This window comes from Salvelinus alpinus, chromosome 19 (genome assembly GCF_045679555.1).
Source record: "Salvelinus alpinus chromosome 19, SLU_Salpinus.1, whole genome shotgun sequence".
NCBI classification, from domain to species: Eukaryota; Metazoa; Chordata; class Actinopteri; order Salmoniformes; family Salmonidae; genus Salvelinus; species Salvelinus alpinus.
Window position 1 is genome coordinate 4,945,366 of NC_092104.1, and position 15,462 is coordinate 4,960,827.

At 45.8% G+C, this 15,462-nt stretch overlaps 1 protein-coding gene across 5 annotated transcripts in view; it reads left to right on the top strand.

Annotated features, from left to right (window-relative positions):
• The window catches only part of wdfy3 (WD repeat and FYVE domain containing 3), a 260,816-nt gene that overhangs the window by 94,520 nt on the left and 150,834 nt on the right, over positions 1-15,462 (top strand). For all 5 annotated transcript variants that reach the window (XM_071352080.1, XM_071352078.1, XM_071352076.1 and 2 more), the window contains exons 9-15: positions 3,823-3,998; positions 4,378-4,529; positions 6,576-6,733; positions 7,669-7,770; positions 10,520-10,713; positions 11,240-11,511; positions 13,817-14,023. In XM_071352080.1, coding sequence (XP_071208181.1) covers positions 3,823-3,998; positions 4,378-4,529; positions 6,576-6,733; positions 7,669-7,770; positions 10,520-10,713; positions 11,240-11,511; positions 13,817-14,023 — 1,261 coding nt within the window. The remainder of the gene's footprint in view (positions 1-3,822; positions 3,999-4,377; positions 4,530-6,575; positions 6,734-7,668; positions 7,771-10,519; positions 10,714-11,239; positions 11,512-13,816; positions 14,024-15,462) is intronic.

Here is a 15,462-nt window from a genome sequence, read left to right on the forward strand (position 1 = left end):
TGTAAAACAACACCTATCATACTACTATGACTGACCCTGTAAAACAACACCTATCATATTACTATGACTGACCCTGTAAAACAACACCTATCATACTACTATGACTGACCCTGTAAAACAACACCTATCATACTACTATGACTGACCCTGTAAAACAACACCTATCATACTACTATGACTGACCCTGTAACACAACACCTATCATACTACTATGACTGACCCTGTAACACAACACCTATCATACTACTATGACTGACCCTGTAAAACAACACCTATCATACTACTATGACTGACCCTGTAAAACAACACCTATCATACTACTATGACTGACCCTGTAAAACAACACCTATCATACTACTATGACTGACCCTGTAAAACAACACCTATCATACTACTATGACTGACCCTGTAAAACAACACCTATCATACTACTATGACTGACCCTGTAACACAACACCTATCATACTACTATGACTGACCCTGTAAAACAACACCTATCATACTACTATGACTGACCCTGTAAAACAACACCTATCATACTACTATGACTGACCCTGTAAAACAACACCTATCATACTACTATGACTGGCCCTGTAAAACAACACCTATCATACTACTATGACTGACCCTGTAAAACAACACATCATACTACTATGACTGACCCTGTAAAACAACACATCATACTACTATGACTGACCCTGTAAAACAACACCTATCATACTACTATGACTGACCCTGTAAAACAACACCTATCATATTACTATGACTGACCCTGTAAAACAACACCTATCATACTACTATGACTGACCCTGTAAAACAACACCTATCATACTACTATGACTGACCCTGTAAAACAACACCTATCATACTACTATGACTGACCCTGTAACACAACACCTATCATACTACTATGACTGACCCTGTAACACAACACCTATCATACTACTATGACTGACCCTGTAAAACAACACCTATCATACTACTATGACTGACCCTGTAAAACAACACCTATCATACTACTATGACTGACCCTGTAAAACAACACCTATCATACTACTATGACTGACCCTGTAAAACAACACCTATCATACTACTATGACTGACCCTGTAAAACAACACCATGACTGACCCTGTAAAACAACACCTATCATACTACTATGACTGACCCTGTAAAACAACACCTATCATACTACTATGACTGACCCTGTAAAACAACACCTATCATACTACTATGACTGACCCTGTAAAACAACACCTATCATACTACTATGACTGACCCTGTAAAACAACACCTATCATACTACTATGACTGACCCTGTAAAACAACACCTATCATACTACTATGACTGACCCTGTAAAACAACACCTATCATACTACTATGACTGACCCTGTAAAACAACACATCATACTACTATGACTGACCCTGTAAAACAACACATCATACTACTATGACTGACCCTGTAAAACAACACATCATACTACTATGACTGACCCTGTAAAACAACACCTATCATACTACTATGACTGACCCTGTAAAACAACACCTATCATACTACTATGACTGGCCCTGTAAAACAACACCTATCATACTACTATGACTGACCCTGTAAAACAACACATCATACTACTATGACTGACCCTGTAAAACAACACATCATACTACTATGACTGACCCTGTAAAACAACACCTATCATACTACTATGACTGACCCTGTAAAACAACACCTATCATATTACTATGACTGACCCTGTAAAACAACACCTATCATACTACTATGACTGACCCTGTAAAACAACACCTATCATACTACTATGACTGACCCTGTAAAACAACACCTATCATACTACTATGACTGACCCTGTAACACAACACCTATCATACTACTATGACTGACCCTGTAAAACAACACCTATCATACTACTATGACTGACCCTGTAAAACAACACCTATCATACTACTATGACTGACCCTGTAAAACAACACCTATCATACTACTATGACTGACCCTGTAAAACAACACCTATCATACTACTATGACTGACCCTGTAAAACAACACCTATCATACTACTATGACTGACCCTGTAAAACAACACCTATCATACTACTATGACTGACCCTGTAAAACAACACCTATCATATTACTATGACTGACCCTGTAAAACAACACATTTCACTGCACCTATCATACTACTATGACTGACCCTGTAAAACAACACCTATCATACTACTATGACTGACCCTGTAAAACAACACCTATCATACTACTATGACTGACCCTGTAACACAACACCTATCATACTACTATGACTGACCCTGTAAAACAACACCTATCATACTACTATGACTGACCCTGTAAAACAACACCTATCATACTACTATGACTGACCCTGTAAAACAACACCTATCATACTACTATGACTGACCCTGTAAAACAACACCTATCATACTACTATGACTGACCCTGTAAAACAACACATCATACTACTATGACTGACCCTGTAAAACAACACCTATCATACTACTATGACTGACCCTGTAAAACAACACATCATACTACTATGACTGACCCTGTAAAACAACACATCATACTACTATGACTGACCCTGTAAAACAACACATCATACTACTATGACTGACCCTGTAAAACAACACCTATCATACTACTATGACTGACCCTGTAAAACAACACCTATCATACTACTATGACTGGCCCTGTAAAACAACACCTATCATACTACTATGACTGACCCTGTAAAACAACACATCATACTACTATGACTGACCCTGTAAAACAACACATCATACTACTATGACTGACCCTGTAAAACAACACCAATCATACTACTATGACTGACCCTGTAAAACAACACCTATCATATTACTATGACTGACCCTGTAAAACAACACCTATCATACTACTATGACTGACCCTGTAAAACAACACCTATCATACTACTATGACTGACCCTGTAAAACAACACCTATCATACTACTATGACTGACCCTGTAACACAACACCTATCATACTACTATGACTGACCCTGTAAAACAACACCTATCATACTACTATGACTGACCCTGTAAAACAACACCTATCATACTACTATGACTGACCCTGTAAAACAACACCTATCATACTACTATGACTGACCCTGTAAAACAACACCTATCATACTACTATGACTGACCCTGTAAAACAACACCTATCATACTACTATGACTGACCCTGTAAAACAACACCTATCATACTACTATGACTGACCCTGTAAAACAACACCTATCATATTACTATGACTGACCCTGTAAAACAACACATTTCACTGCACCTATCATACTACTATGACTGACCCTGTAAAACAACACCTATCATACTACTATGACTGACCCTGTAAAACAACACCTATCATACTACTATGACTGACCCTGTAAAACAACACATTACACTGCACCTATCATACTACTATGACTGACCCTGTAAAACAACACCTATCATACTACTATGACTGACCCTGTAAAACAACACCTATCATACTACTATGACTGACCCTGTAAAACAACACCTATCATACTACTATGACTGACCCTGTAACACAACACCTATCATACTACTATGACTGACCCTGTAAAACAACACATTACACTGCACCTATCATACTACTATGACTGACCCTGTAAAACAACACCTATCATACTACTATGACTGACCCTGTAAAACAACACATTACACTGCACCTATCATACTACTATGACTGACCCTGTCAAAGTACTTTGACTCCTGCTGAATAGATTGGATTGATTGTTGGTTTGTGTCTCGTCCAGGCCACACGGTGAGGAACCTCCAGTCGTTCTCCGTCCTACAGAACGCCTTCCTGAGGGCCAAGACGTCACTGCTGACCGGCACGCTGCTGGACGCCATCGGCAACATCTACGCTGCCGACCACGCCAACTACTTCATCCTTGAGGCACAGCACACACTCTCACAGTTCGCTGACAAGGTGTGTGTGTGTGTGTGTGTGGTTTTTGTGTGTCTGTGTGTGGTTTTTGTGTGTGTGTGTGTGTGGTTTTTGTGTTTTTGTGTGTGTGTGTGTTTTTTTGTGTGTGTGTGTGTGTGTGTGTGTGTGTGTGTGTGTGTGTGTGTGTGTGTGTGTGTGTGTGTGTGTGTGTGTGTGTGTGTGTGTGTGTGTGTGTGTGTATAACGCCATTATATCAACATTTCTGTCAAAGGTATTTTTAAAAGTTGTTGTATTGTATCTTTTAAATAGTTTTTACCGTCCAGGATTCAACGTGCTGTCCTCGGGATTCACACACATACGTACGTGCAGCTATACGTTATTCTAAATATAATGAATCCCATTCAATCATCTCTCTTTCCAGGTGGCCAAGCTGCCTGACGCCCAGACGAAATACTTTGAGCTGTTGGAGTTTGTGGTGTTCAGTCTGAACTATGTTCCCTGTAAGGAGCTGTTCAGTGTCAGCGTCCTGCTGAAGGGATCTACGTCACACACCTGCAGTATCACAGCTACCAGGTAGGGAAGAGTGTGTGTCTGTGTGTGCGTGTGCGCGTGTGCGTGTGTGCGTGTGTGTGTGTGTGTGTGTGTGCGCGCCCGCGCGCGTCTGGGCACGCGTGTGTGTGGGAGCGTTCTTCACAACCAATTTATTGATGGATGCTAGGGCTGATTTAGTTGATGGTTGCTAGGGACGATTTAGTTGATGGTTGCTAGGGCCGATTTAAATTGATGGTTGCTAGGGCCGATTTAATTGTTGAATCAAAGTAATACATCTAGTAAGAGTAGATTCCTACTTATCGGGTGTCGTATCTGGTGTCGTATCGGGTGTCGTATCGGGTGTCGTATCGGGTGTCGTATCTGGTATCGAGTATCGTATCTGGTGTCGTATCTGGTATCATATCTGGTATCTAGTATTGGGTATCGTATCTGGTATCGTATCTCGTATCTAGTATCTCATATCTGGTATCGTATCTAGTATCTGGTATCGTATCTGGTATATGTTATTGTATCTGTTATCGTATCTGGTATCTAGTATCTGGTATCGTATCTAGTATCTGGTATCGTATCTGGATAGTATCTGGTATCGTATCTGGTATCTGGATAGTATCTGGTATCTGGTATCTGGTGTCGTATCTGGATAGTATCTGGATAGTATCTGGTATCTGGATAGTATCTGGTATCTGGATAGTATCTGGATAGTATCTGGTATCTGGATAGTATCTGGTATCTGGATAGTATCTGGATAGTATCTGGATAGTATCTGGTATCTGGATAGTATCTGGATAGTATCTGGTATCGTATCTAGTATATGGTATCTGGTATCGTATCTGGATAGTATCTGGATAGTATCTGGTATCTGGATAGTATCTGGTATCTGGTATCGTATCTGGTATCGTATCTGGATAGTATCTGGATAGTATCTGGTATCTGGTATCGTATCTGGTATCGTATCTGGTATCTGGTATCGTATCTGGTATAGTATCTGGATAGTATCTGGATAGTATCTGGTATCGTATCTGGATAGTATCTGGATAGTATCTGGTATCGTATCTGGGATCGTATCTGGTGTCGTATTTGGTATCGTATCTGTTATCTGGTATCTGGTATCGTATCTGGTATCGTATCTGGTATCGTATCTAGTATCGTATCTAGGATAGTATCTGGTATCGTATCTGGGATCGTATCTGGTGTCGTATTTGGTATCGTATCTGTTATCTGGTATCTGGTATCGTATCTGGTATCGTATCTGGTATCGTATCTAGTATCGTATCTAGGATCGTATCTGGTATCGTATCTAGTATCGTATCTAGGATCGTATCTGGGATCGTATCTAGTATTGTATCTAGGATCGTATCTAGTATCTAGTATCATATCTAGGATCGAATCTGGTGTCGTATCTGTTATCGTATCTGGTATCTGTTATCGTATCTGTTATCGTATCTGTTATCGTATCTGGTATCGTATCTGTTATCGTATCTGGTATCGAGTATCTGGTGTCGTATCTGGTATCGTATCTGGTATCGTATCTGGTATCGTATCTGGTATCGAGTATCGTATCTGGTATCGTATCTGGTATCTAGTATTGGGTATTGTATCTGGTATCGTATCTGGTATCGTATCTGGTATCGTATCTAGTATCTGGTATCGTATCTGGTATCGTATCTGTTATCTGGTATTGTATTTTGGTATCGTATCTGGTATCGTATCTGGTATCTGGTATCGTATCTGGTATCGTATCTAGGATGGTATCTAGTATCTAGGATGGTATCTAGTATCGTATCTGTTATTGTATCTGGTATCGTATCTGTTATCGTATCTGGTATCTGGTATCGTATCTGGTCTCGTATCTGGTCTCTGGTATCGTATCTGTTATCGTATCTGGTATCTGGTCTCGTATCTTTTGGGGCTGGAAAGCTACATATATTTGGGATCAGAATTCGCATCTCTGTCCAGCAAAATATATCAAATAACATGTTTAATTTCTTAATTTTGAAATCGATGTGGATGCCCTTATAAATGTAAATCGACTATTTCAATAGTCAACGAATCTAACTCCTCCCTCAGGACTCTGTTGAAGCTGAGTCGTCATGACGCGGTGTTCAGTGACGTGTTGAGAGAGGTGGGGCTCCTGGAGGTGCTGGTTAACCTCCTGCATAAATACGCCGCCCTGCTCAAAGACCCTGCGACGCAACAACAAACTCAGCCACAGAACAACGAACACGGTGAGTCTCCTAAGATCAGAGGCAATACTGGGTCGTATTCGTTAGGGCACACTGTTGCGAAACATTTCAAAACGTTCAATCAGAAACACACATTTTCCGTTGCGCCAACAAGTCCAGATTTATTCTGTTTCCGCCCGTTTCTTCCTTTTCATGCCCGGGGAATAGGACCCTGACTAACCCCACCGTGAGAAAGCCTTGCCGACTGAAGTGAATGATTTGTGATTCGTCATCTGGTGTGCTAATAGTTCTTCAAACAAGCAGTCCAACCCTCCAATCCCTGATATAATACACACATGTTCATCATAGACTGGGAGATGGAACAGAGGATTCTAAATAGAATAACACTCTTCTGCTTTCTCTCTCTCTCTCTCCCGTCCTCCCTCTCTCTCTCCCGTCCTCCCTCTCTTCCTCCCGTCCTCCCTCTCTTCCTCCCATCCTCCCTCTCTCTCTCCCATCCTCCCTCTCTCTCCCATCCTCTCTCTCTTCCTGCCTATCTCTCTCTCTCCCATCCTCTCTCTCTTCCTGCCTATCTCTCTCTCTCCCATCTCTCTCTCTCTTCCTGCCTATCTCTCTCTTTTCCCCACTCTCTCTCTCTCTCCCGTCCTCCCTCTCTTCCTCCCATCCTCCCTCTCTCTCTCCCATCCTCTCTCTCTTCCTGCCTATCTCTCTCTTTTCCCCACTCTCTCTCTCTCTCTTCCTCCCTCTCTCTCTCTATTCCCCACTCTCTCTCTCTCTCTTCCTCCCTCTCTCTCTCTTTTCCCCACTCTCTCTCTCTCTTCCTCCCTCTCTCTTTTCCCCACTCTCTTTCTCTCTTCCTCCCTCTCATTCTCTCTTCCTCCCATCCTTTCTCTCTCTCTCTTTCTCCCCCTCTTCCTCCCTCTCTCCCCCCCCCCCCCCCACCCCCTCTATTTCCATCCCTCTCTCTCTGTCTCTAGGTGACTGTAAGAACAGCAGTGTAGCGGAGGAACAGAAACAGTTAGCCTGGCTGGTCATGGAGACGCTGACTGTGCTGCTGCAAGGGTCCAACACTAACGCAGGTACACACGCAAACATTATGGCTAACAAGGCCGTGAAATTACACAGAAACCTCTGTATTTCAACTCTTTTGTGTGTTCAACTAGAATGAATTCCCTTTAATAAATCCAGGCGAATCCAGACAGAATCCTCCCAATCCCCTTCAGAACATAATCCCATACTAGTAGGGATGTCACACAGACCCAACTCTGGGTTTCTCTGGGTTTCTCTGGGTTTCTCTGGGTTTCTCCGAGTTTCTCTGGGTTTCTCTGAGTTTCTCTGGGTTTCTCTGGGTTTCTCTGGGTTTCTCCGAGTTTCTCTGGGTTTCTCTGGGTTTCTCTGGGTTTCTCTGAGTTTCTCTGAGTTTCTCTGAGTTTCTCTGGGTTTCTCTGAGTTTCTCTGGGTTTCTCTGAGTTTCTCTGAGTTTCTCTGAGTTTCTCTGGGTTTCTCTGAGTTTCTCTGAGTTTCTCTGGGTTTCTCTGAGTTTCTCTGGGTTTCTCTGGGTTTAGGTAATGCACACAAATCTGTCTCTGTCCGCCTGCCTGCCCCAAACTGACACACACACACATACATACACACGACGGATGACAAATGACTCAAATTACTTCTATTTGAACAAGCCTTGACTCTAGGCAGAGCTCAATGGTTTCACTTCTGCTGTCATTCACGATCATGTGACACTGGACAGGAAGATATACACTTCCTCCTCCTATATGTTGATCGACTGGCTGCCTGTATGGATTCCTCATCTCAGAGATCACGAACATCATCTATTTGTACTCGCTCGCTCTCTCTCTCTGTCTCCTCTGTCTCAATCTCTCTCTCTTTCTCTCGCTCTCTCTTTCTGTCTCTCTCTCTCTCGCTCTCTCGCTCTCTCTCTCTCTCTCTCCCTGTCTCTCTCTCTCCCTGTCTCTCTCTCTCTCTCTATGTCTCCTCTGTCTGTCTCTCTCTCTCTCTGTCTCTCTCTCTCTCTCTCTCTCTTTTTCTTCTGTCTCAATCGCTCCTTCTGTAACTCTTTCTTCTGTGTCTCTCTCTCTCTCTTTCTTCTCTCTCTCTCTCTACTATCCTGGTCTGAGTAAGGAGTGGTAGTGGAGGCCAGACTCTAATACGATGAGTCAGTGTTCTCTAGCAGAGATGGAGCTCAGAGATGTGTATGATAAATGAGTGTGAGGGAGGGAGTGTGATGGGTGAATAAAGATTATTATTAGTATCATCTCTTATTGTGTTTCTTCAAATGTCCATCCCTCTCTCCTCTCTTCTCTCCCCCATCCCTCTCCCCTCTCTTCTCTCCCACATCCCTCTCTTCTCTCCCCATCCCTCTCCCCTCCCACCTTCTCTCCCCCATCCCTCTCTCCTCTCCCCTCCCACCTTCTCTCCCCCATCCCTCTCTTCTCTCCCCCATCCCTCTCCCCTCCCACCTTCTCTCCCCCATCCCTCTCTCCTCTCCCCTCCCACCTTCTCTCCCCCATCCCTCTCTTCTCTCCCCATCCCTCTTCCATCCCTCTCTCCTCTCCCCCATCCCTTTCTCCTCTCCCCCATCCCTCTCTTCTCTCCCCCATCCCTCTTTTCTCTCCCCATCCATCTCCCCTCCCACCTTCTCTCCCCCATTCCTCTCTCCTCTCCCCATCCCTTTTTCCTCTCCCCCATCCCTCTCTCCTCTCCCCCATCCCTCTCTCCTCTCCCCCATCCCTTTTTCCTCTCCCCCATCCCTCTCTCCTCTCCCCCATCCCTCTCTCCTCTCCCCCATCCCTCTCTCCTCTCCCCCATCCCTTTTTCCTCTCCCCCATCCCTCTCTCCTCTCCCCCATCCCTTTCTTCTCTCCCCATCCCGCTCTTCTCTCCCCCATCCCTCTCCCCTCCCACCTTCTCTCCCCCATTCCTTTCTCCTCTCCCCCATTCCTTTCTCCTCTCCCCCATCCCTCTCTTCTCTCCCCCATCCCTCTCTTCTCTCCCCATTCCTCTCTTCTCTCCCCCATCCCTCTCTCCTCTCCCCCATCCCTCTCCCCCATCCCTATCTCTCTCCCCCATCCCTCTCTTCTCTCCCCTCCCACCTTCTCTCCCCCATCCCTCTCCCATCCCTCTCTTCTCTCCCCCATCCCTCTCTTCTCTCCCCATCCCTCTCTTCTCTCCCCATCCCTCTCTCCTCTCCCCTCCCACCTTCTCTCCCCCATCCCTACCTTCTCTCCCCATCCCTCTTCCATCCCTCTCTTCTCTCCCCCATCCCATCCCTCTCCCCTCCCACCTTCTCTCCCCCTTCCCTCTCCCCTTTCTCATCTCCCCTATCCCTCTCCCATCCCTCCTTCTCTCCTCTCCCCTCTCCCCCATCCCTCTCCCCTCTCCCCATCTCTCTCCCCCATCCCTCTCCCCTCTCTCCTCTCCCCCATCCCTCTCCCCTCCCTCCTTCTCTCCCCCATCCCTCTCCCCTCCCTCCTTCTCTCCCCCATCCCTTTCCCCTCTCTCCTCTCCCCCATCCCTCTCCTCTCCCCTCTCTCCTCTCCCCCATCCCTCTCCCCTCCCTCCTTCTCTCCCCCATCCCTCTCCCCTCTCTCCTCTCCCCCATCCCTCTCCCCTCCCTCCTTCTCTCCCCCATCCCTCTCCCCTCCCTCCTTCTCTCCCCCATCCCTTTCCCCTCTCTCCTCTCCCCCATTCCTCTCCTCTCCCCTCTCTCCTCTCCCCATCCCTCTCCCCTCTCTTCTCTCCCCCATCCCTCTCCCCTCTCTTCTCTCCCCCATCCCCCCTGCCCTCTCTTCCCCCCCCCCCCCCTCCCCTCCAGGTCTGTTCAGAGAGTTTGGAGGAGCGCGGTGTGTCCACAACATTGTGAAGTATCATCAGTGCAGGGAGCACGCTCTGATGATCATCCAGCAGTTGGTTCTGTCCTCTAGTGGAGATGATGACATGGGAACACTACTGGGCCTGATGCACTCTGCCTCGTCTACCGAGCTACAGCTCAAAACAGACATACTACAGGTGAGATACACACATACGCACACACACACCTACACACACACACACCTACACCTACACACACACGCACCTACACACACACGCACCTACACACACACACCTACACACACACACACACCTACACACGCACCTACACACACACATATACACACACACACACACACACACACACACACACACACACACACACACACACACACACACACACACACACACACACACACCTATACACATACACCTACATCTACACACACACACACACGCACACACACACACACACACACACACACACACACACACCTACCTACCTACCTACACCTACACCTACACACACACACACACCTACCTACCTACACACACACACCTATACACCTACACACCTACACCTACACACACACTTACACACCTATACACCTACACACCTACACCTACACACACACCTACCTACCCACCTACACACCTACACCCACCCACCCACCCAGCCAGCCAGCCAGCCAGCCAGCCCTAACCTCCTCCCCCTCTCTGCTAGACTCTCCTGGCTGTGCTGAGAGAAAGCCACCGCACACGGACCGTCTTCCGGAAGGTCGGTGGCTTTGTCTACGTGACGTCCCTACTCGTTGCCATGGAGCGCTCTCTGTGTCAGCCGCCGTGTCACGGGTGGGAACGGGCCAATCAGAACCAAGTGTTTGAGCTCCTGCACACCGTCTTCTGCACGTTGACCGCTGCCATGCGTTACGAACCCGCCAACTCACACTTCTTCAGGACGGAGATCCAGTATGAAAAACTGGCAGACGCTGTCAGGTACAGTATAGGACAGGACATGTTTAGGATAGGACAGAACATGGATAGGACAGGACATGTATAGAACAGGACATGGATAGGACAGGACAGAACATGGATAGGACAGGCCATGTATTGGACAGGTCATGTATAGTATTGGACATGACATGAATAGGACAGGACATGTATTGGACAGGACATGTATAGTATTGGACATGACATGAATAGGACAGGACATGTATAGTATTGGACAGGACATGTATAGGACAGGACATGTATAGTATTGGACAGGACATATATAGTGTAGTATTGGACAGGACATGTATAGGATAGGACATGTATAGGACAGGACATGTATAGGACAGGACATGTATAGGACAGGACATGTATAGGACAGGACATGTATAGGACAGGACATGTATAGGACAGGACATGTATAGTATTGGACAGGACATGTATAGGATAGGACATGTATAGGACAGGACATGACATGTATAGGACAGGACATGTATAGGACAGGACATGTATTGGACAGGACATGTATAGGACAGGACATGTATAGTATTGGACAGGACATGTATAGGATAGGACATGTATAGGACAGGACATGTATAGGACAGGACATGTATAGGACAGGACATGTATAGGGCAGGACATGTATAGGACAGGACATGTATAGGACAGGACATGTATAGGACAGGACATGTATAGGACAGAACATGTATAGGACAGGACATGTATAGGGCAGGGCATGTATAGGACAGGACATGACATGTATAGGACAGGACATGACATGTATAGGACATGACATGTATAGGACAGGACATGTATAGGACAGGACATGTATAGGACAGGACATGTATAGGACAGGACATGTATAGGACAGGACATGTATAGGGCAGGACATGTATAGGACAGGACATGTATAGGGCAGGGCATGTATAGGGCAGGGCATGTATAGGACAGGACATGACATGTATAGGACAGGACATGACATGTATAGGACAGGACATGTATAGGGCAGGACATGTATAGGGCAGGGCATGTATAGGACATGACATGACATGTATAGGACAGGACATGACATGTATAGGACAGGACATGACATGTATAGGACATGACATGTATAGGACAGAACATGTATAGGACAGGACATGTATAGGACAGGACATGTATAGTATTGGACAGGACATGTATATTATAGGACAGGACATGTATAGGACAGGACATGTCATGTATAGTATTGGACAGGACATATATAGTGTAGTATTGGACAGGACATGTATTGGACAGGACAGGACATGTATTGGACAGGACAGGACATGTATTGGACAGGACAGGACATGTATAGGACAGGACATGACATGTATAGGACAGAACATGTATAGGACAGAACATGGTTGATGAATCTCTCATTCTGGTTTCAGGTTTGTTTAAGTGGACTAAATATAACGGCATATACCCAACTAATCTTTAAACAGTGACGAGTATTAAAGTGTGGTAGACAGTGAGTCTTCACATGAGACTGCTGCTGCTGATGTAAAAAGGGCTGTCTACACGGAACAACAATATAAACACAACATGTAAAGTGTTGGTACCAGGTTTCATGAGCTGAAATAAAAGATCCCAGAAATGTTCCATACGAACAAAAGCTTATTTCTCTCAAATTCTGTGCACAAATTTGTTTACATCCCTGTTAGTGAGCATTTCTCCTTTGCCAAGATAATCCATCCACCTGACAGGTGTGGCATATTAAGAAGCTGATTAAACAGCTTGATCGTTACACAGGTGCACCTTGTGCTGGGGGACAATAACAGTCCACTCTAAAATGTAAATGTTTTTGTCACAAAACTCAATGCTACAGATGTCTCAAGTTTTGAGGGAGCGTACAATTGGCATGCTGACTGCAGGAATGTCCACCAGAGCTGTTGCCAGATAATTGAAAGTTGATTTCTCTACCATAAGCCGCCTCCAACAACATTGTTTTAGAGAATTTGGCAGTACGTTCAACCGGCTTCACAACCGCAGACATCGTGTAACCACGCCAGCACAGGACATTCACACCTGGCTTCTTCACCTGCGGGATCGTCTGAGGGTGGTGGGCCAAACCAGGCCCACCCACGGCTACGCCCCTGCCCAGTCATGTGAAATCCATAGATTAGGGCCTAATGCATTTATTTAAATTGACTAATTTCCTTTATATGAACTGTAAATAACATCTTTGAAATTGTTGCGTGTTGCGTTTTATATTTTTGTTCAGTATAAATAAATACGAATGATTGATCGATTGATTGATCGATTAATTATTGACCCCCACCACCTTCAGGCTGCTGGGTTGTTTCTCTGAGACCAAGAAGGTTGGAGCCACGGGAGTGTTCCCTTCCAACGCCCAGCCCTTCCTGAGGCTGCTGGAGGACGACGGGGTTGCGGCCGGAGCAGGGGGCGGGAACGGGGACAACATCTGCCCCACCCTCAAACACTGCAGCAAGCTCTTCATCTACCTTCATAAGATGGCCACCGACTCCTTTGACAGGTACGTCAGTTACTGTTTCTCACTAAAACAGACTCTAGGCCCGCTCATTTGATAGGTCAGTGATTGACTCCCTCAATAGGTCAGTGATTGACTCCCTCAACAGGTCAGTGATTGACTCCCTCAATAGGTCAGGGATTGACTCCCTCAATAGGTCAGGGATTGACTCCCTCAATAGGTCAGTGATTGACTCCCTCAATAGGTCAGTGATTGACTCCCTCAATAGGTCAGTGATTGACTCCCTCAATAGGTCAGGGATTGACTCCCTCTATAGGTCAGTGATTGACTCCCTCAATAGGTCAGTGATTGACTCCCTCAATAGGTCAGTGATTGACTCCCTCTATAGGTCACTGATTGACTCCCTCTATAGGTCACTGATTGACTCCCTCTATAGGTCACTGATTGACTCCCTCAATAGGTCAGTGATTGACTCCCTCGATAGGTCAGGGGTTTGGTTAAACAGGTCAAAAGGAGTCTAGAGAAGATGGTTCTCTTAACCCCAAATCAATGGTTGTTTGAGTGATTTCTACAATGGGCTCCCGAGTGGCGCAGCGGTCTGAGGCACTGCATCTCAGTGCAAGAGGCGTCACTACAGTCCCTGGTTCGAATCCAGGCTGTATCACATCCGTCTGTGATCTTGGGAGTACCATAGGGCGGCGCACAATTGGCCCAGGTTTGGCCGGGGTAGGCTGTCATTGTAAATGAGAATTTGTTCTTTAAACTGACGTGAAAATCCATCCCCATGACATTTCGAAGCTCCGACGAACAAGTCCCCAATCTGCAGTAGCCTGTGATGCAAAGGAACCCCACAGCTCAACACATTACCGCTATTGAGTTCCTCTCAATCGATCACTTCTGAGGCGCATAACAGTGACTTTACTTGGACTCTCGCATACCTCAATACGGCTCATGGCAGTTGTGCACTTTTGACTGGGCTATGCTGCCTTGTGAATGAAGAGCTTTTACCTACCACACTGTTGTGTAGGCCTCTCCAAACATGGTCCCGGGTACCACAAAGGGGGCACACATTTTGGTATTTGCCCCTAGCACTATACAGAGGATTCAAATAATCAACCCCCGCAGGACCAGGATTGGGAAACATTGGTGTAGAGTGTAACCAAACCTTCACATGCATGTAGCTGTAGCATTAGCCTCCTGGTAGCATTAGCCTCCTGGTAGCATTAGCCTCCTGGTAGTATTAGCCTCCTGGTAGCGTGCTAGCTAGCTATGCATGTGCTGTAGCATTAGCCTCCTGGTAGCATTAGCCTCCTGGTAGTGTGCTGTAGCAGCCTCCTGGTAGCATTAGCCTCCTGGTAGCGTGCTGTAGCATTAGCCTCCTGGTAGTGTGCTGTAGCAGCCTCCTGGTAGCATTAGCCTCCTGGTAGTGTGCTGTAGCAGCCTCCTGGTAGCATTAGCCTCCTGGTAGCGTGCTAGCTAGCTAT